This window comes from Schistocerca nitens, chromosome 5, assembly GCF_023898315.1.
Source record: "Schistocerca nitens isolate TAMUIC-IGC-003100 chromosome 5, iqSchNite1.1, whole genome shotgun sequence".
Taxonomy (NCBI): Eukaryota; Metazoa; Arthropoda; class Insecta; order Orthoptera; family Acrididae; genus Schistocerca; species Schistocerca nitens.
Window position 1 is genome coordinate 470,362,062 of NC_064618.1, and position 21,473 is coordinate 470,383,534.

General features: G+C 37.4%; 1 protein-coding gene across 1 annotated transcript in view; it reads left to right on the top strand.

Moving 5' to 3' along the window:
* The window catches only part of LOC126260536 (uncharacterized), a 52,622-nt gene extending 31,828 nt beyond the window's left edge, over positions 1-20,794 (top strand). Inside the window, exon 2 of the mRNA XM_049957870.1 lies at positions 20,681-20,794. Within this exon, the coding sequence (XP_049813827.1) occupies positions 20,681-20,794 (114 nt within the window). The remainder of the gene's footprint in view (positions 1-20,680) is intronic.
* Positions 20,795-21,473: the final 679 nt, after the last annotated feature.

The window sequence follows — 21,473 nt, forward strand, 5'->3', positions numbered from 1 at the left end:
GCAGATACTTCTCTTTTCTAGAAAAGTATCCAAGAGGCCAGTCAACTTGTATGTATTCCTATGATCTCAATAGACATATGGCAGAATGATGTTAAAATCCGAGCAGCAACTGTTCCATAAAACACATGTTAGGTGGCACTGCATGGTTGTGATTGCTTTAGGGTACAGAGAAGTACATCGTAAATACTGCTTGTTAGAGTGTAACACACTTAAACAGTCTTGCACAGGGTGAAACATGTGATCCGTTCAGTAGTCGTATATGGCAGTCCCCAAGCTGGTAATACAATGTTCTTTAGTGAAGTGGGACGTAAAGTTTATTGTAACCACATGTATGGACACTTTAACACTGTTTGTTAGAGTTTAAAACACTTTTGACAATATTGTACAGGGTCAAAAATGCAATCTGTTCTGTAGCTGTATATTGCAGTCCTCAAAAGATGGTAATACAATGTTCTTTAGCTAAGAAGGACACTTTATAAAAATCTAAAAAATTGTTGCCAATAACTTTGGGTCACATCTGGGCTTTTGATCTGATGTATATAAATTTATTCCTCTACATTTGACGGCCATCCACAGTAAACAACCTATTCAGTCTCTCACCTACTCTTGGAGAGATGACCATTGTAACAAAATCAACTACATTATCAAATATGTAAAGTGATATGTAGTAAAAATCTCATACTTACAACTCCTCTCTGCTGCTACATTAAGAGACTTTGTAGCTGACGAGACATCTGGCTGCTTTGAGAGAATTCTAAAGTGAGGAGGCATCCTGTGACACAGGTAGAGCATTCCATCATGAACTAAAAATGAGTTTACTGTTGTAGTCCTCTGAAGCAGCACATAACTGATGTTAATCTAATAAGAACCAGTCTTTTTTACCTGATGAGAGAATACTTAGAGGAAAACAACCTATGTCATACTGTTGTACAGGATTTTTACAAGTAATGATACTTTAGTGATATGAAAATGCATGTGTGCTCAGATTTCTTCTGTCTTCGAAAGTAACTCGTATAAGAGGAAGGAATCTGCATTTCGCTTGAGAAATTCGATGTGTATAACAACATCACCATTTTGTGTTGGGTAAAGTGAATTTTTAAACTGTGGAGTTAGAACCATATGTCCAAGCTGAGTGTCTGTGACCAGTGGCAGACTGGATGCTGCAGCTTAGCCTCACATGCCGTGAGGTGCAAAGAACACTCCGACCTGTCGGATCTTGCCCATAGCTGCGAGCCTTAGTCCTTGATCCAGTACTGTCTGGGTGGCTGAATAGCGAAGTAACCAATATGTTGGCTGACTGGCGGCAGATGTGGACTTTGTGTAGTGTGAGAAGATTCAATATGGCGAGTGTTTGTACTGTATGATTATTCCCCCATGTAAATTTGATGGTTGACTGGTCAGTAGTCACAGTGCACTCTCTTGGGTCTCTGAGCATCTGGTACAGCTGACGATGTGTGTGTCCATGGCTGCCCAGCAGTCGGCAGACAGCATACACTTCATGACCATGAGTATCTGTGATCGGAAGTTTTTTTTTTTCGCCAGATATATTTAGGGTGAAGTGGAAAACTTGTGTTGCAGGAGGGTGTTTGTATTTTCAAACTTTGGTGCATACAAGTCCTCATACAGTATATATTTAGCGCTACAATCTATTTGTGGTGGAATTTTAATTACTTTATCTGCAAAATGTTTGTGTGTGATTCTCAAATGCAGAAAATATGTTTTATTATGAAGAAGCCTCATCATAAGGTGATGCTGAGTGTTGACACCAGTAAATTGCTAAACAATTAATTTTGTAGAGTAGTGTAAATGGGTTATTTCCCGCTAATTTTGATACTGGAATTGCCCCAACTCTCCCTTTGTCCCCAGTATTAGCCAATAGGAACACAGCATTCTGAGGAGGGACGGAAACCTCTGTCTGTGTGCTTGAACACTTTGGTTCATAGATTTGTTCACACAAACAGGAAGTAACCACTCGAGAGAGTGGGAGACAGGAAGCGAGTCTGGGATTTCCTGATCAAGCCATGGGAACAAATGGAGGTCCCTTAGTTGGGTATGCACCTCATCTTTGTCTACAGGTTTGCAGTCCATATGTAGCAACAAGAAGTAGCCAGCTGAGAGAGAGCGGAGGTGTTTTTCCCAGTATTAAATATCAAATATCAAATGACGCCCACTTCCGGTCCACGGTCGGCGGTATTTAGTATCGTTATCCGTAATTAGGACAGTGGTCAGTTTTCAACCTATGTGGTGGCTAATTATCACACTTCATTCCATTTCTCCTTGCTCACAGTTATTATGTCATAGAAAATTGGGAGAAGGGTGAGGATCACAATCTCTTGCAAACTGATTAACTAAAGTATATTGAAATTGAACTGAACAATGTTTTATACATTTATCCTCTTGTCAAAAATTAACATAGATGCACAGTTAACATGTAATATAGCTTTTGACTGAAACTTGGCCACTTCCAGTTCATTTTCTGTCAATTGATGGATGTCTTCTGCAGCACAGGAGGGTGGACACAGTAAACAATGAAGCAGTGCTGGACAGTCTGGACTTCTCCACAACCACACTTAAGATTGTTTTCTGTACTGTAGCCCCATCTTGCTAGATTAAACCTTAATCTACCCACTCCTGATCTCAACCTATTCAAAGATTTACAGCTCATCCATTCCTGGTCATGTCCTGTGGGGTGGGGTTCAGAAACTCTTTTCCAACCAGAGGGAAGGGAAGTCTTATCCCTCCAAAGTTGCATCCTGGCATTTTCAGCAGTGGTAGTACATACATTTGATGTTCTAAGGAAGCTTTTCGTTGTCTCCAGTCGCTGCGAATGCGGTTTATGCCCATACAGGGGATAGGATTGTCCTTGTTCCCCTTTCTTTCATTCCTTACTCGCCGCAGTTTCTCTTTGTATGGGAGGTCGTGTTATTCCTGCAAGGTACTAAATTCAATCGACAGGGGTAGAGTTCAAACACGTTGTTATAATTGTGCAGGTGTCGTTGAGAGCTACATCTACCTGTTTGGCATGTGATTAATTATACCAAACAGAACGAAAATATTCTGCTGCAGAATAGACTAATCCAAGTACAGGGCTTCGGATGGCTTGGAACTGCCTGCCCCAATGTGATGCAGTCAATTTTCTTAACAGATTGCTGCTGGTGCTAACTTTCAACTTGCAATTCATGCAGTGTGTCTTGAAAGTAATAGATCTGTTCAGCATCACTCCTAGGTATTTTGGAGTGCAGCAGAGTTGTAACTCAACTCCTCATCACACTATCATCAATTTAAGAAAAGTTTCCATATTTCTCAAATGAAAAGCACACGCTTGAGTCTTTGAGCTATAGTATTTTGATAGATCTTCAAGAGCATTCGTGAGGTGTTCTTTACTGATTCAAATTCTGAGCTCTGAGTAGCAAGAGTAATGTCATCAGCATACAAGAAACTCTTGGTGTTGGGATCTGTAGCTTGGTCGTTTTTCTATAGTCTCTCTAGCCTGCACTGCCCTTGAGAGTCAACGAAGAACCTGAGTTTTTGCAGAATTGCTGTGATGATTCTAGTGAGGCTAAAATCCTTGGTCATGCTGTATACCTCGATTAGTAGTAGCTGGTGATCGATAGTGTCCTAGGCCGCTGATAAGTCGACAAATACCATCCATGTGACCTTACAAGCTTCAGACCCATCTTCTAGGAAGTGTGTAAGATTAATGAGTTGTCAATGCAGCCTTTACCAGGACGAAATCCAGCTTGTTAGGTATTAGCTGGGGGTCAAATACAGGTAGAAGGCGATTTAAGATCATTCTTTTCAGCAGTTTGTATAGACGACCAAATAACGAAACTGGTCTAAAATTCTTTGGACTGTTTCCTTCTTTACCAGGTTTCAGCAAAGCAATTACTCAGCTCTTCCACCATATCTTTGGGATTTGATATATGCTCACACAGTTATTAATGTTTCAAAATCAATTTCTTTGTTGTTATGACAAAGTGCTTAATTTGCTCTGTTTGTATATCATCTAAGCCAGCTAATTTTCCATTCTTACTTTGTTTAATAGCCTTATCTAATTCTCCAATGCTTAATGAAGTTATAAGCAGATTGTTACCCTCTCACTCTTGTCTTTGCAATTTTGGCTTTTGGGGTCTGTGGGTTGCCTTCCCATTCAGCAGTAACTGATGTGCTGTTTTATTGGCTGCAGTGTTATGGTATAAAGTGGTCGTAGATGGATCATTGCTTAGATGTCTCAGGAGCCTATAAACTTCATGACTGTCTCTTTTTAGATCCAAGTTTTCTGTGCTTTTAATCTATTAATCACTTTTCATCTTTCTTATAGAAATAATGAGTTTGTTCCCTGTTTCCACAGTTGCTTCACTGAAAAGGTTTTCTTCAAATAAGGTCCTGTCTTCTGTGAGTAGGGTAGTATAGCCCTGGAATGTAAGATGTTTGAAAACTACATGGAATTGACATTCTGGAACAGAAGTGGTGAAGGTATCATGACATGCAGACTATAGAAGTCACTTCGACCCTGAGTAATTCTGCAAATCTCGACAGGTACTTCGAGATCTAACAGCAGAAAATATTTAACAGATTATTAGTCGATGCTGTGAGGTAGGCATTGGGCGACCAACAGATTTAACAGTGTTGCCCGTTACTGTTGCTGCTAGATATGAGGTCAGTATTATAGTCCCACCTCCACCTGCCGCTGTTGAATGATGCTGGTAATTTTACATCGGGAATTAAATGCAGCTGATTTGATTCTGGCCATTCTTCTACTGCTACCCCATTCTCATCTTCATGACCAGAGCCTCAAACATTAGTATGGCTGTTGAAATCACCGATCACAATCTGCACTCTTTTTTTTTATGGTTGGCTCTGAGCACTATGGGACTTCAATAATAAATAGTAAATAAGAAAGTTGTTGGAAAAATGAAAGATGAATCTACTGGAAAAATAATGGAAGAATTTGGTGGCTTAAGAGCAAAGATGATGCTTATAAAGTTGGTGACAAAATAGAAAAGAAATCTAAAGGAATTAAGAAATGTGTTGTTAAAAACAAAATAAGTTTAGAAGATTATAAAGATTGTTTATTTAACAATGTAGAACAATATAGAAAATTTAATTTAATTAAAAGTGAATAACATGAAATATATACAATTCAAGTAAACAAAAAAGCACTAAGTCCTCATGATAGTAAAAGATATGTTTTAGAAAATAGAATAGATACATTACCATATGGTCATTACTCATTATTGAAAATCTAATAAATAATTTTTATACATAAATCTAATAAAATTTTTTCTATGTAAATGGACACTTTAATCAAGAAGCTAAATAATTTAAGTATTCCTAAAGAAATTAGAAAAGCAAATGAGCTAGAGATAAATGTATTCTATAATATTACAGACTGTGAATATTTAAATACTAGATTTGGAGAACAACTTTGTCTAGAACTTAATAATGATTTTAAAGTTATTTTACCAAATAGATTTTCAAAATTAAAAGACGATTTTTATTTTGATATAATTAAAAGAGGACAAATGAAATTAAAATATAAAGGAATGAAGAAACTTAAAAATAGAAATAATGAATTTCAAGATATAGAGTTCACAATGTGAAATTAAAAAAAAATATTTTTCTAATTAACATTATTTTATCTGCTAAAGCAGACTTTAGGCTGTGCCAAGCCACAATTAAGACAGTGTAGTGAATGTATGATTTAAAAAAGTATTGACGAATTTTATGAAGATAAATATCGAACAGGTGGACATTCTTATGTATGTAAAGAATGCTGGAAAGAACGTCAGAAAATTAAAGTTACTTGTGAATGTAATAGAACTGTAAATAAGTCTTCCTTAAAAAAACATATACAAACAACAACTCATAATAATCTTATGGCTGCTAAAGCAGAAAGTAAATAATTTTATATACTTATTCTTAATATAATTTTTAAAAACACGTTTTTCACAAAGGTCGAAAATAGGACATTTTTTAGGGTTAAGAAAATGATCTAAAATGCTTTTTTAAAAATCGTTTTTCAAAATCATTCACCAATATATTTAATTACATTACATTCACCTATGGGAAATGTATATAAAATAAAAGATTTTTATTATAGTTGTTATTATTATATTATATTATATTATTATTAGGTAAAAGGGATAGTAGATTAATTTTGTATGTTCTGGATCATTAGATCAATCTTATAGAAAATAAAAAATTGCTAGTGTTAACGAGTTGATTTACAAGATGGATACTTTTGAATGATTTCCGCAGCAGACAAAGGGATAGACATGCAAGCATCACTAATATCACACCAGAAGCTTGTCATTGGCGGAAAACGTGAGAGTGACATTCATTATACTTACTACTATATAAGATTGTAATGTTTTATTTCACACAGAAAATAATAGCTAATTTTTGTGATATTCTGAACAATGAAAGAAACTAAATTATTAATGTAACATGCAGGGTCAAAGACAATGAATCAAAGCCTTTCTAGGTGGCGATTCAGAGTGGTGGAAGAGATAAGAAAGTGGTATCGTTGTGACACAAGCAGGCAGACTGTTACCAGAGGTGGAAGAATTTCACTGTGTGTGAATAAGCTATGTGACTGCAGCAGCTGCTAGTACAGAGTTTGCACCGTGGTCTGGCAAAGAAGGACGTGGCTCACAGTCCCACTTGACACTGCCATTGTTGTGTGATACATGTGCTGCTGTTTTACAGAGTCCATCCAGAACAATGGGCTAACTTAGCTTGTAACTCCTAGGCTGCAAAGATTAGATGGGTAATGGGCCCAGAAGAAAAGATGGCCGGCCGCTGTGGCCGAGCGGTTCTAGGAGCTTCAGTCCAGAACCGCACTGCTGCTACGGTCGCAGATTCGAATCCTGCCTCAGGTATGGATGTGTGTGATGCCCTTAGGTTAGTTAGGTTTAAGTAGTTCTAAGTCTAGGGGACTGATGACCTCAGATGGTAAGTTCCATAGTGCTTAGAGCCATTTGAACCATTTTTTGAGAAAAGATGGCTTTCATTTATTGTCCCACATAAAGAAAGCGAATACCATCATCTTGTAAAATGCCCTCTGTTGCTCCCAAGAAATGATGGTAGGACATTCTTTTAAATGATCTTAAGACTTTAAAGATCGTTCAGAACTTCATTTATATAAGTTACTATGTTTGTTGAGAATACATCCAACATAACAAATATTTGAACCTGTGATTTTTTATCTCCCTAAGTAATTGTGAATTACTGACCCTGTTTGCAGTTCAAAGTTCCTACCAGAAAATTTAGCGGGGAATAACATCAGAGCAGATAAGGAACTGCCTGTTAGCATGTCATTGAACACTGTGCCTGGAATGGGATCTGTCTGTAAACACTTATTCTGCCCTCATTGTCTCATTGAAGAGAGTTTGTCGAATTGCTGTAGCACTGGTATTATGAAAAAACTTCCAATAATGTTTATCACACTACTTTTAGTTAATGTGACTTTTCCCACAGACATTATCACTACAAGTAGTTCCAGTTTTCACATGAAATAGCTGTTTAGGGATAGACACTTTCAAAGTCCTAAGAAACAGTTTGACACAGGCAAGCCAATAATAGTTCAGTTTTACATATCAAAAGTTAGTGGGCACACTAAAATCCACTACAGCTGATAATACTGCACATAAAGGAACATGGGTGACACTGAAATGTTTGTACCATGTAAGCAGATGTTACTTTGAAGTACCGAAAGATCGTTGAATTTTTTTCCCAAGAGCTTTTACTAAAACAGAGCATATGAGGTTACATGACTTTTTTCAGTTCAACACACAGCTGTTAAATGTATGCTAAGTTGTGCAAGACTCCTTACACATAGACATGTGCTGTGTGTTGGCTAATGCGGTCTCTTTACGTAGGTATTACGATTCTTGAGTTCAGATTTTAATACATGATGTTAATAACTGTGATACAAAGGTGTTAAATGTATGCTAGCTCACACATGACTTTTTACACATAGATGTTTATTGTGTGTTAGCTAACTGTTTTGGGGAGTGGGTTGGTTCAACACACAGCTGTTAAATGTATGCTAAGTTGTGCAAGACTCCTTACACATAGACATGTGCTGTGTGTTGGCTGAATGCGGTCTCTTTACGTAGGTATTACGATTCTTGAGTTCAGATTTTAATACATGATGTTAATAACTGTGATACAAAGGTGTTAAATGTATGCTAGCTCACACATGACTTTTTACACATAGATGTTTATTGTGTGTTAGCTAACTGTTTTGGGGAGTGGGTTGGCCTTATAAAGACTAGTTTGCAGACATACTGTGATTTTGGATACTACATTTCAGTTTGAAAAAGACTGTGTTAGGTTTTGCTAATTTGAATGGGCTATATGTTATGAAAGGAACTTGATTTACAAAATGTATAGTAGTTTAGGAATATGCAAAAGTTCATAGAATCATTTCATACATCCATCTTAGGGGAATAGCCCATTAATGGGAGCAGTGACATTTTTAGATTTATAATCATTGATGCAAATTTATTCAAATTTTTAAGCAATGGCTTAATTATTCAGTTCATAAAAATTTGGGCTACAAATGAACAGTGGTAAAACATGTAATGCAGCAAGTATAATGGCTTACTCTGCAATGAAAAATCTCGGTGCTATCGAACTTAAACATTAATTATGTGTTAAGTTAATTAGTTTCGCAGAAATTGAAATAGATTGTTCCAAAGTCGAAACGCCAGAGTTTCTAATGAATGGTGTCAACAGGCTCGCCTCGACTGATTAATTCAGTCAAAGTTCTTGTGCTGTAGTAAAATTTTCAGTTGTTAACATTTTGCAATTAACACAGTTTTCAACAAAACTAATTACAGTAGTGAAATTAGTGTACTGAAAAGGCTGAATAATGATTTTAAGTGAGGCAAAGCCTGATTAAAGTTTTGACAGATTCAGCTACATATTACTCGTGTACTTTGTATATAATTAAATGAATGTATATAATTGAATGAAAAGTGAAAAATGAGGAAAAAAGTTAACAACAGGGCTGCAACCAGTTATTATTTTTTCATTAATTTGTAAGTAGTAAAATTAGTAAGAAAGTTATATTTTATATCCCATTCATATACGCCAGGTATCTCTTTTATATGTAGTCAGGCACTTCTCTGGTTTTTGGCAATACTTGCAATTTTGTTTTTGCAACGTGTAGCTGGAGATAGCCCAAACCAATCCTATACATCACACATTTCATGCGACGCCCAGCAGTGATGGCAAGGGCTGGTTTGTTTCCCACTACAAATAAAATGATTTCTAAAGTGGACTTTCATGTGCCCATTCGATAGAGAAATCCCAAATTATTGTACTGAGTTAATCGTTTTATCGGTATATATTACCAGAAATAGCAAAACCCGAAGAATAATCAGTGCTATACCCTGTCAGTGACTGAGCAGTGCCTTCTGAACGTGGTAGCAGTCAGTGTAGGCCAGGGTGGTGCTGTCGCTGCTGGAGTACTGGTCACTCTTCGTGTTTTGCTGTCCCTGTTGATACACATCTATAAAAGGAATATTGCAGTAGACTAATCTGGACCCACTCTCTCGAATGGGAAGGTAAAATTTCAATTTAAAAACTTATTTTGTTGCAACGGGAAACAAACCGACGCTTTTCATCGACACTAGGTGTCACATGGAAGAAGCGATGCGCAGTATTTGCTCGGAATGACTCCAGCTTCTCGTTGAAATTGAAAAAAACTTCTGGAACACCAAGAAAATGCGCCTGGCGACTCTTTAAAGAGACACGTTGTTTCTTCGTCCGTGAAGCTGAGAGTCGCCTTTTGCACTGTTGGCCAGAGCTCATGTTAATGTGAAGTAGTGGAATGAATGCGGCAAGTTTTACTTTGCGATGAGTCGGTTTGACAAAATGTGAGGAAGAGAGTGAACCTGACGGTGATTGTTGGCTGGTATGCTGCAAGGGGTGAAGGGCTTTCTGTATGAGCGTTTGTGACTCTGACATAGCTGAAACTGAGAGTGCCAGTTCTCTACATAGAACACATATTTCTATTGTCAAATAGCTGCTGCTTTTGACCATGTAGATATTACATTATTCAGTCTGACTCAATACTGTGGCCAGATCAGAGTCAGATAGTCGAAAAATTGTTGCGGCCTGAATAAAAAGGCAGATTTAATGACAAATAGCGTTTTCTGTGTTATAGGATCAGTATTTAAGTATCCCAAGTATTAGCTAATGGTACAACCTAAAAATAAAATTAAACTTTGAACCATATTACACAACATTAGTGACATGCTACATGAGTCAATTTTTCAGTGTTTCCTCATTAATGTTATAATGAAATGGATCTTGCTTTCACTCTCCCCCTAATGAATTGTCATGGATAAAATAACTTAGAACACTGAATTATGTGTACAGAAGCGACATTTGCTCTATCTGTCCATACAGTAATGACTGCTGTTGAGTACACAGAATGAACAAAGAGCAAAAATGACTCACACTGTTGGAGCAGCAAAAAAATTCCAAATTCATTCAGACGTTTTCGACCACACATGAGGAGAACGAACCATGCAAATTGTCAATGACTATCAGAGATTCGCTTCAGAAACAAACCGTAATCACTTCCCCTCACTCTGTGAAACACAACAGAGGGGTTTGTAATTAATCTATGAGATCTACACAAAGTCTGGCGGTCAGGAACTTTACAGCACTGCATTTCCTGCCTTTGCTAGCCAGATTCTAATAGTGATACTTGCTGCCACGACGAGATTTTGAATTGGCTATGTACGAGTTCAATGCTGCTGCACATGTGTGTGTTATTCACCTCCACCAAGGAGGGGGCTGCTCACTGAAAAGCTGCACTGTGAGTAGCAGTGCCATGTGAGTAGTGTGTGCTATCCATCTTTCTTATGACATCATCCCCTTCTCGATGATGCCATTACCATTCTCAGTGACATCTTCATCATCGTCATCATCATCACTTGACAAGCCGCAGCCTCCCTCCATTTCCTCCCTTTCCAGCCAATCACAGTGTAGTAAAATGAGGCAGCCAATAACTTGAATTGCTTAAATACAACATTTCTGTATTGAAAAATTACATAACCTTCACTTGAATTGCCTAAAAGGATGCAATATTCAGACAAATTATGTAAGATTCAGCTGAATTGAGTAAAAAATTATGTAAGCATCTTCACCTGAATTTCACACATGCCTCTGGATTTCATCTCTCTCTCTCTCTCTCTCTCTCTCTCTCTCCCTCTCTCTCTGTAATTGTTACTGAATGAAATATCATTAATATAATGCATTACAGAGGGAAAGAAAAAAAATAAACAAAATACTCTAGATGTAGATGTATTATAAAAACTATTTTTAAAGTTTCATACAATATAGTAAATCAGAAAAAATCCAATTCACCTTTGTCTTCCAGCACGACTCGTTTGTTACATAGTGGAAACATGAATTATAAAACATTGTTATTCATCTTCAATACTTTTTTGATTATTACATACTGTTAACAGTAGGTTGTTACAATCTGAGTAAATACGTGAAATATCTCCTGCATCTAACCAAGTTTGCACAGGTGTCTCTGCCTTAATGCAATCAAAAGGTTACTGCAATACACTTTCCATAACTTTTATACATCAGAGTGGGTCAATTTGCAATAATTTTGATGTAAAATTGGTCAGTTTGTAACAATTTTGATGTAATGTGCAGGGCAATTTGTTACAGTTTTGCAGTAACATGGAGATCAATTTGTTGATCGAAACTAAACTGTACATACACACCTACATAGTGCGTAATAGACCATTAGATGTCATGAGAGGCAGACTCACCAGTATAAAAAGAGGTGAGGAGTATTGTGTTCTCGGTGGAGAATCAAATAGCAGCAGAATGGCTTTGTCAGGAGAGCTCTGTCGCTTTGAATGTGCATTTATCATTGGAAGTCACCTGAGTTACAGATTCGGAAGGCACATTTCAATCCTTATGAAGCCATATGAGTAAAGTGTTGGTGATGTGATTGTGAAGCGAAAACATAAAGGAACAACCACAGCTAAACAAGGACCAGGGAGACCATATGCACTGACAGACACGGACAGTCGCGTATTGCAGAGGGTGTTTGCACAGAGACACATGAAATCTGCAGCATGAACCACTCATGTGTTCGAAAATCTGCTGACAGTACAGCTAGCATAATAACTGTGTGTTGGGAATTAAGTAACATTGGACACACTGGTCGAGCAGCTCTTCGTATGCCACACAGTTCTGTAGCCAATCCTAAGTGACGCTTGAAATGATATATAGAGTGACGTCATTGGACAATGGACAACTGGAAACGAGTGATTTGGAGTCAAAATCACGTAGTGCTCTGTGGCAACCTAATTGAGAATATCACCTGCCATCATGTGTAGTGCCAACACTTAAGTACAGGGGAGGTGGAGATGTTACAGTATGGGGGCGTTTTTCATGCTCAGGGATTCTCCCCTTAAGGTGTGTTTACACCTATCCAACTTTCTGTGTGCACTAGAAGCACACAGCCATTGCACAAACGGACAAGGAGACATATGCACCAGTGTGCATGAGCCACCGTTCGCAGATAACAGAAGACTCTCCATCCCATACAGCAGACATGTGTAACTGTCGTCAATTGCCTATGGTCCTCGACCTTTGGAACTTTGTTTTACTGAATTCCACTGTTAAGAGATACAGATTTTTGCATGCATTCGAACTCGCCCTTCCTTAAACACTTTGGCCATGTTGAGAAATACATAGAATTTGAACAGTGTTATCATGTATTTCCTTCTTTTCTGTCTGGTTTATTCCTTGGATTATAAAGACACAATGAAGTTAGTTAACTGTCTGAAGTTCCTCACAAACAAGAAAAACCTGAAAACAATAAAGGCAAACCAGAACAAAATGTAAAGACTTTGTTTGTACTTCCGATGAAAATATGTTGAAGAAGAAGAGTGATCCTGGGACTCTTGATGTACCAAAGCCATCCTAGTTGCTTTTGAGTTACTTTCATTCATAAATAGTTTGCATCGAAGAGAGCAAATAAAATAACATAAAATCTCACAGAAATGTGCGTCCATAAAATCGTTTTTTTATTTGAAAATGGAATCAGAAAACCAATATCTAATGTCTCATACTTCTTCATTAGTCACCAGCCAGTACTTGTATGCAGATCCATATACCGCAAGAACTGCTCCCCCATATGCTCCACAATTTTCAACTCCTATCGTATCTGGCTCAGCCAGCGAATTGAATTCATCACAGCAACAATAAAATGCCCAGATATTTCAGATACTTTCTAATGCCTCAGTCTATGAACTCTCCAAGTGATGTAAAAATATGTGTTCCTATTATAAACTGAAAGACTTTACTAGTATGATCGTTTAGTGGTTGTTGCTTTTTTCTTAACATAAAGTTTTCTCCTGTTCAGAATTCATCATCATTACATGTATTATGACATAAATAAAATACATGTATTGGAATATTCTTGACATATTCATTGCAAACGTCAAGAGTATAGTAAGTGTTTTCTTCTTCACTGTAAACCTTCTATGTTAGGTGCCTGTAGGTAGAGTTTGCACAGGCAGGTAGGTCATTTCTTGTCAGCAATACTCACAATCTTTAGTACTGCCAGCATGAGCCCATTGAGCAACGCTTTACTTTCCAGAGTACACATATCAGACATATTTTGTCGGTATTTATCAAAAGTGTTACTGCAGACATTCATTTTTTGTTAAAGATAGAAATTCGTTCATATTTCACAGTTTATGGGGAAAAACTGCAAGTATTGTGATGTTAAATATAAAGATTTTTCAACAGATTTGTTAGTAAAATAGACATTTACTTCGTTGATCAATTTTTTGAGTTTTTTAGCGATAGGGAACTAAAGAGCCATATTTTCTTACTTCTTTAAGTATTATTTCAGTTAAATGATAAAATCGAAATGTAAGCACCTCAGAGAGAGTTGCACAAAATAACTTACAGAGAAACTTAGCAAAGTGAGCTTAGGTGATCCAAGCAAACTATGTTTAAATTATTAAAAGATGTGTGGTTCATGGTGTGGGTTCCTGTAGTCATGTCCTAGTTCATGAACCACGGGCAACGTATGAGTGGCCAAGTAAGTGGTCCTGACAGTCAGGGTACCAGTTACTGTGGAATAAGGCAGGGCATCTCGGACATATTCTGAGTCGTGGTCACCTTTGTGCTCATATGGCAAAGACTACCAAATCCACCGGTTAGTCCCTCAACCGTTAGGGGTAAAACTCAATGAGACTCGGGGCAAGTAAGGCTAGCAACCTGCTACCCTGGTACTTTAAATATGATGCTGGCAACAATCAGAGCAAAATGCCTCGGACCTGTGGAGGTGACGGAGTCCCACCATTAACTGACAAACCAGGGACTCCTAAGATACGACTTAGCAAACAAATGGTAATGAGATGGGGAGCTATTAATATCAATGGGGGCTACTCTGGGAAGAAAGTAGAGCTGGCAGAGGCTGCAAGTAAGATGGGGCTGGACGTTTTAGCTGTTAGTGACATTCGGGTAAGGGGTGAGAAAGAAGAGGAAGTGGGAGAATACAAGGTCTACCTGTCAGGAGTCAAAGCAGGAATAGCATAATGGGGTGTAGGGCTTTACATCAGGAAAGAAATGGAACCCAGCGTAGTTGCAGTAAGGTATGTAAACGAACGACTGATGTGGATAGATTTGACAGTGTCTAGCAAGGACATTAGGATTGTGTCAGTATATTCGCACTGTGAAGGGACAGATCAAGATAAGATGGATAGTTTTTATGAGGCACTCAGTGATGTAGTTGTTAGAGTAAAGGACAAGGACAGTGTTCTGCTCGTGGGTGATTTTAATGCCAGGATTGGAAATCGAACAGAAGAGTATGAAAAGGTTATGGGTAAATTTGGAGAGGATATGGAGGCCAACAAGAATGGGAAACAACTCTTGGATTTCTGTGCCAGTATGGGCTTAGTAATCACAAACTCCTTTTTTAAACATAAGAACATTCACCGGTATACTTGGGAAGGCATGGGAACCAGATCTGTCATTGACTATATAATAACAGATCAGGAATTCAGGAAGGCTGTGAGGAACACACGTGTATTCAGGGGATTCTTTGATGACACTGATCATTATTTAATCTGCAGTGAAATTGGGACTGTGAGGCCGAAAGTGCAGGAGGTCAGGTCCATATGTAGGAGGATAAGAGTGGAGAAACTTCAAGATAAGGAAATCAGGCACAAGTACATAGCAGCGATCTCAGAAAGGTACCAGTCAGTTGAATGTAGTCAATTACAGTCATTGGAAAAGGAATGGACAAGGTACAGGGACACAGTACTGTAAGTGGCTAAGGAATGTCTTGGAACAGTAGTGTGTAAAAGTAGGATGAAGCAAACAGCTTGGTGGAATGACACAGTCAAGGCAGCCTGTAAAAGGAACAAGAAGGCGTATCAAAAATGGCTACATACTAGAACTCAGGTAGACAGAGAAAGTTATGTTGAAGAAAGAAACAAAGCCAAACAGATCATTGCAGCACCCAAGAAGAAATCTTGGGAAGACTTTGGAAACAGGTTGGAGACTATGGGTCAAGCTGCTGGAAAACCATTCTGGAGTGTAATTAGCAGTCTTCAAAAGGGAGGTAAAAGGAAATGACAAGTATTTTGGACAGGTCAGGAAAACTGCTGGTGAATCCTGTGGATGCCTTGGGCAGATGGAGGGAATATTTTGAAGAGTTGCTCAATGTAGGTGAAAATATGATCAGCAATGTTTCAGATTTCGAGGTAGAATGGGAAAGGAATGATGATGGAAATAGGATCACATTTGAGGAAGTGGAGAAAATGGTCAATAGATTGCAGTGCAATAAAGCAGCTGGGGTGGATGAAATTAAGTCAGAACTCATCAAATACAGTGGAATGTCAGGTCTTAAATGACTACACAGGATAACTGAAATGGCCTGGGAGTCGGGACAGGTTCCATCTGACTGGACAAAAGCAGTAATCACACCAATCGTTAAACATGGAAACAAAAAAGATTGTAACAACTACAGAGGTATCTCTTTAATCAGCGTTGTGGGTAAAATCTACCCAGGTATTGTTGAAAGGAAAGTGCGAGTATTAGTTGAGGACCAATTGGATGGAAATCAGTGTGGGTTTAGGCCTCTTAGAGGTTGTCAGGACCAGATCTTTAGCTTACGGCAAATAATGGAGAAGTGTTATGAGTGGAACAGGGAATTGTATCTATGCTTTATAGATCTAGAAAAGGCATATGACTGGGTTCCTAGGAGGAAGTTATTGTCTGTTCTACGAGATTATGGAATAGAAGGCAAACTTTTGCAAGCAATTAAAGGTCTTTACATGGATAGTCAGGCAGCAGTTAGAGTTGACGGTAAATTGAGTTCATGGTTCAGAGTAGTTTCAGGGGTAAGACAAGGCTGCAACCTGTCTCCACTGTTGTTCATATTATTTATGGATCATATGTTGAAAGCAGTAGGCTGGCTGTGTGAGATCAAGATATGTGAACACAAAATAAGCAGTCTTGCATATGCGGATGACTTAGTTGTGATGGCAGATTCGATTGAAAGTTTGCAAAGTAATATTTCAGAGCTAGATCAGAAATGTAAGGACTATGGTATGAAGATTAGCATCTCCAAAACGAAAGTAATGTCAGTGGGAAAGAAATATAAACGGATTGAGTGCCAAATAGGAGGAACAAAGTTAGAACATGTGGACGGTTTCAAGTACTTAGGATGCATATTCTCACAGGATGGCAACATAGTGAAAGAACTGGAAGCGAGGTGTAGCAAAGCTAATGCAGTGATCGCTCAGCTACGATCTACTCTCTTCTGCAAGAAGGAAGTCAGTACCAAGACTAAGCTATCTGCGCACCGTTCAATCTTTCGACCAACTTTGTTGTATGGGAGTGAACGCTGGGTGGATTCAGGTTACCTTATCAACAAGGTTGAGGTTACGGATATGAAAGTAGCTAGGATGATTGCAGGTACTAGTAGATGGGAACAATGGCAGGAGGGTGTCCACAATGAGGAAATCAAAGAAAATCTGGGAATGAACTCTATAGATGTAGCTTAGATGGTGGGGTCATGTTACATGCATGGGAGAAGCAAGGTTACCCAAGAGACTCATGGGTTCAGCAGTAGAGGGTACGAGGAGTCGGGGCAGACCAAAGAGAAGGTACCTGGATTCGGTTAAGAATGATTTTGAAGTAATAGGTTTAACATCAGAAGAGGCACCAATGTTAGCACTGAATAGGGGATCATGGAGGAATTTTATAAGGGGGCTATGCTCCAGACTGAACGCTGAAAGGCATAATCAGTCTTAAATGATGATGATGATGATGTATTAAAAGATATTTAATTGCAAGACCAATGTATAGTTACTTGTCAATGGAAACAGAGCCAGTGAGCCAAATGGATTTGTCTCAAGGATTTTCACTTCTCAATCTGCCTAGGTCACAAGCTGAAGATCACTCTGACAGGATGTTATTAGGTCCAGTCGATAAACCGTTATCATTGACAAGTACCAAATCATAAATAAAAAAGAAGAAAATAACTGACAAAGAATTTTAGCAGCTGAAGAAGGGAAAATTAGTATTGATGAAGGCACAGTAAGATGCCACCCAAGAATATGACACTTGTTACTTCCTTAAGAGTCTCAGGAGTGCAATAAACCCTCTTCTTCTTCAAAGGCAAATATTTGGAAACCTTACAACACAAGACCTCCTGTATAATGAATGTGACGTAGTGAGTTAGCTCTGTGCAAAGTTTTCCTGCAAAATAACGTCTTGTACTAAATCATCTTACTTTATTTGTCATGCATTATTTTTCCTCTGGCCTTATACTCCAATAAAAATTTGAGTTTTGAAATTTTTCTTGAATGTCCAGCAGCAGATATTGATGTGCATTATGGTTTATTACACAATATGAATAACCTTTTCCAGAAAAGTTTTTTAGTCCTTCATATAAGGAAAGAAAACTCCTGAATGTTTGTCAATATTCATAGGAAGTGTCTATAACTTCCTATACCTTCTATGCTCTGGAACTCGGCGAGTAACTACATTGTCAAAACAATGCCAATAAAACAATGAAGTCATTTTTCTGTAAGGTGGCTCAGACTGACTGGCAGTGAACAACTTGTGGCTGTACCTGTGGATGCACGATCTTGTATGTCAGATGTTGAAGAATGGGAATTCTTTCATTGGTCCTTGTATGCCACCTGTCAAAGAGTGGGAATACTTTTACCAGTGTGGATCAGTCAGACAATGAGATGAAAACAATATAGACCAAAAACAAAAACACACACTTCTCATGGACTAAACAGTATACATGCATCGATCGACAGCAATTCATTTACCTGACCTGCAGTGTTTGATGCTACACTGATTCCATCCGTTATTGCCTCTGTTTAAATAGGAAAATCAAAATGGAAGCACTATAGAGGCTAAGAAGAGAATTTAAAACTTTGGTAAGCTGAGATAAGGTTATCTAAGGAGAAATTCATTAAAGTGAAGTTCCACATGGCCTTAGTTTTCTCACATGAATTTTCTAAAAGAAATATTATTGATAAAAATTGTGCAGTGACCTTGGAAATTGAGATGAGGTAATTGTTTACAACTTGGGGTGCTATGCTCTCCCAGAAATACGAAAGCTAAAATGTCAGACAAGAACATTTTGTGAAGTGATCTCTTTGGATGCAGAAACATCTGTCAATGTACTGTACTATTTTTGCATCTGCTGATTTTCATCTCCAACTAGAAAGCAATTAAATAGAATGTCACAAACTTTTACTATATCCAATCTACAACAAAGTATTGTCTTACATTACTTTATTATCCTCTTCTAGTTTAATATACAAAATTTACATTCCATTTCATTGTGAGATATGGACAAGAATTATTTGCTTGTCTATTATGATGTAACATGTAGGATACTGTAAAACCATAGCAGATGACTGTCCAGCATAATCAGTCGTCATTAAAGGAAAAATTCTTATGTAGGAGTGGTATGAACATGGACGATGAAAACTACATGATAGTCGAGTACGTGGCCTATATTGTTCGACAGTAATTCCTTTTTCCATCCTGTAGTTTATGACACTGCACTACACCTATGCGAATTCCATCGGCTTGTGTTTGCGACATTGACACCATTCAACAGCTCGAATTTACCTGTAAAAGAAAGCAAAAATCAGTGTCATTACCGTTTCAAAATCTTTTTTGTACTTTTAGATGCATTTCACTGACAATAATGTATGGCCTAAAATGTAGCAAACAGTAAGGTAATTGCTATCATGCTTTTTTTCAACACAAGATTTGTGAATCGATTGTACATTCATTACAAATAACATCATTTTGCAACGACATTTACGACCTATGAAAAGGTAAATGATTTATTAGGAAGTTAGAGCTCCACTCTACAACATGTGAAAAAAATCAACTTTTAAAACCGAATGCTTTCGTTGGAATCTATTGAGAAATATTGTGGAAATAAAAAATCGCCCAAGTGTTTTTGTGCCTGAAAATCGGACGACCAGTTCTTTCCCCTTCTTCAAGCAGTCATGTATCATTGATCCCCATCTGGTGTGAACACTCAGGTTAAACAGGATCACTTGTGTGCACATGCATCTACAATTGTGCCTCTGCTTGACAGAGGGGCATGCATAGGCGCATGGCGACTAGGTGCAAGTTGCTCAAGTGTAAACGCCTATTTGTTGTGCTTAAGAAAACATTATGGAAAGTAATATACACAATTTACAGCATTTTGTACTTCATACAGTGGAGGAGCAGTTCAAAGATGATGAAGGTTTGTTATCAGCATGACAAACAACGCTGTCATAGAGGCAACTGTATGTGTACAATAACATTCCTGAAATGGACTGGTTTGTCCAGAAAGAACACCTTTGGGATGAATTACAATACTGACTTCGCTGCAGACCCCATCGTCCAATATCAGTACCTTCTCTTGTTTCAGCTCTTGAGGACCAATGGGCTGTTATTCCTCTGTAGCCATTCAGACACCTCACGGAAAGCAGAGGTCACCATTATAAAGGCAAAGGGTAAACAGACCTCATATTAATGTCCAGTTTCACAATGTCGCTGTTACATAGAGCATAATATGTTACAGTTTTAGTATAAGATGGCAACAATAGCGACATATGGGGAAATTTATGACAATCTCGTTTGATACTTATTTGTAACCAAATATTAAATGATTTCATATGGGTAGTTTATCACATTTAGTTATAATTCATTATGGCATAACAACCTAATTTTCCTTGTGAAGGTAATATGGAAAATTAGAAAAATAAAACAAATACATGTACAACACCAAAAGAACTATATAGTGAATCAACTAAAAAAGTAATAGCTGTTTTTTCAGTGAGAACATAGAGTAAATTACACAATGTGCAGTGATTCTTTCGAAAAATGAAAAATCACTCTACTGTTGAGAATAGTTATAGTTACACATAATTAATCAGCTAATAAAATATTACTTCTTATGAAATAATTGAACTGAAATAATTTTAAAGTGATTTAATTTTCAAATTTATTACTATCATCCACAACAAACACAATGAATCAGTACGTAAAAGATTGTTAAATATAATATTTATATAGTTTCTTACCGTCGTGTAATGGACATTTCAGTGAGATATTATATTATTCTCAATTTCAGACCGTAATCCAGTTGTGTCTGACATTGAATACAAGACTTCTTGCCACATTTTGTCAGAGAAAAGATCTGAAAGAAGACAGACCAGGACAAAGGAGACAGAGTCAAAGAAAATAATGGTTTTATGAAAGCAGAAGGTTTAGAAGAAGAAGCAGAAGAAGAAGATGATGATGATGATGATGAAAATGCTCATAAGCAAAGTTATCTCTCCCATAAAACTATTAAATTCAAACAGGGGACATAAATGCACCAGTAGAATGTTTCTGTAGGTTCTGGATCAGTTTTCCGAAATTGTCAAAAAGTATATAAATTCTCCAAATATAAACTCATTTTTCTCTTGGGAAAAATTACCCAGAACCTGCAGAAACAACCTACTACAGATACATCACGGCAGGTATATTTTTAGGTTTTTTAATTTTTTTCCTCCCCACCCCATTATTAAGAAGATTGAGTTTAAGAGAAAAGGAAACGAATGCTCTTATTATAAAAATAAATTTTATTTACCTAAAATTTTCCTAACTTTTTCTTCTTTATCAGGAATGGGATTTTATGAATTAATGATTTTTCATGTTGTCTGAGTGAATGCTTGGCTACATTCCTGATACATTCACATGTAACTTTAATTTTGTGGTGTATCAATACACATTCTTACATGTATTACAATACCTAACTTTTTGACAAGTATCTTCATGAAAGTCTTCAATATTTTTTATCCATATACTGTTTACACTCCTTTAGCTGTAGGTTGTTTTTCCTTTAAAGGATATAAATATTAATGGAAAAATAAAAATTATAA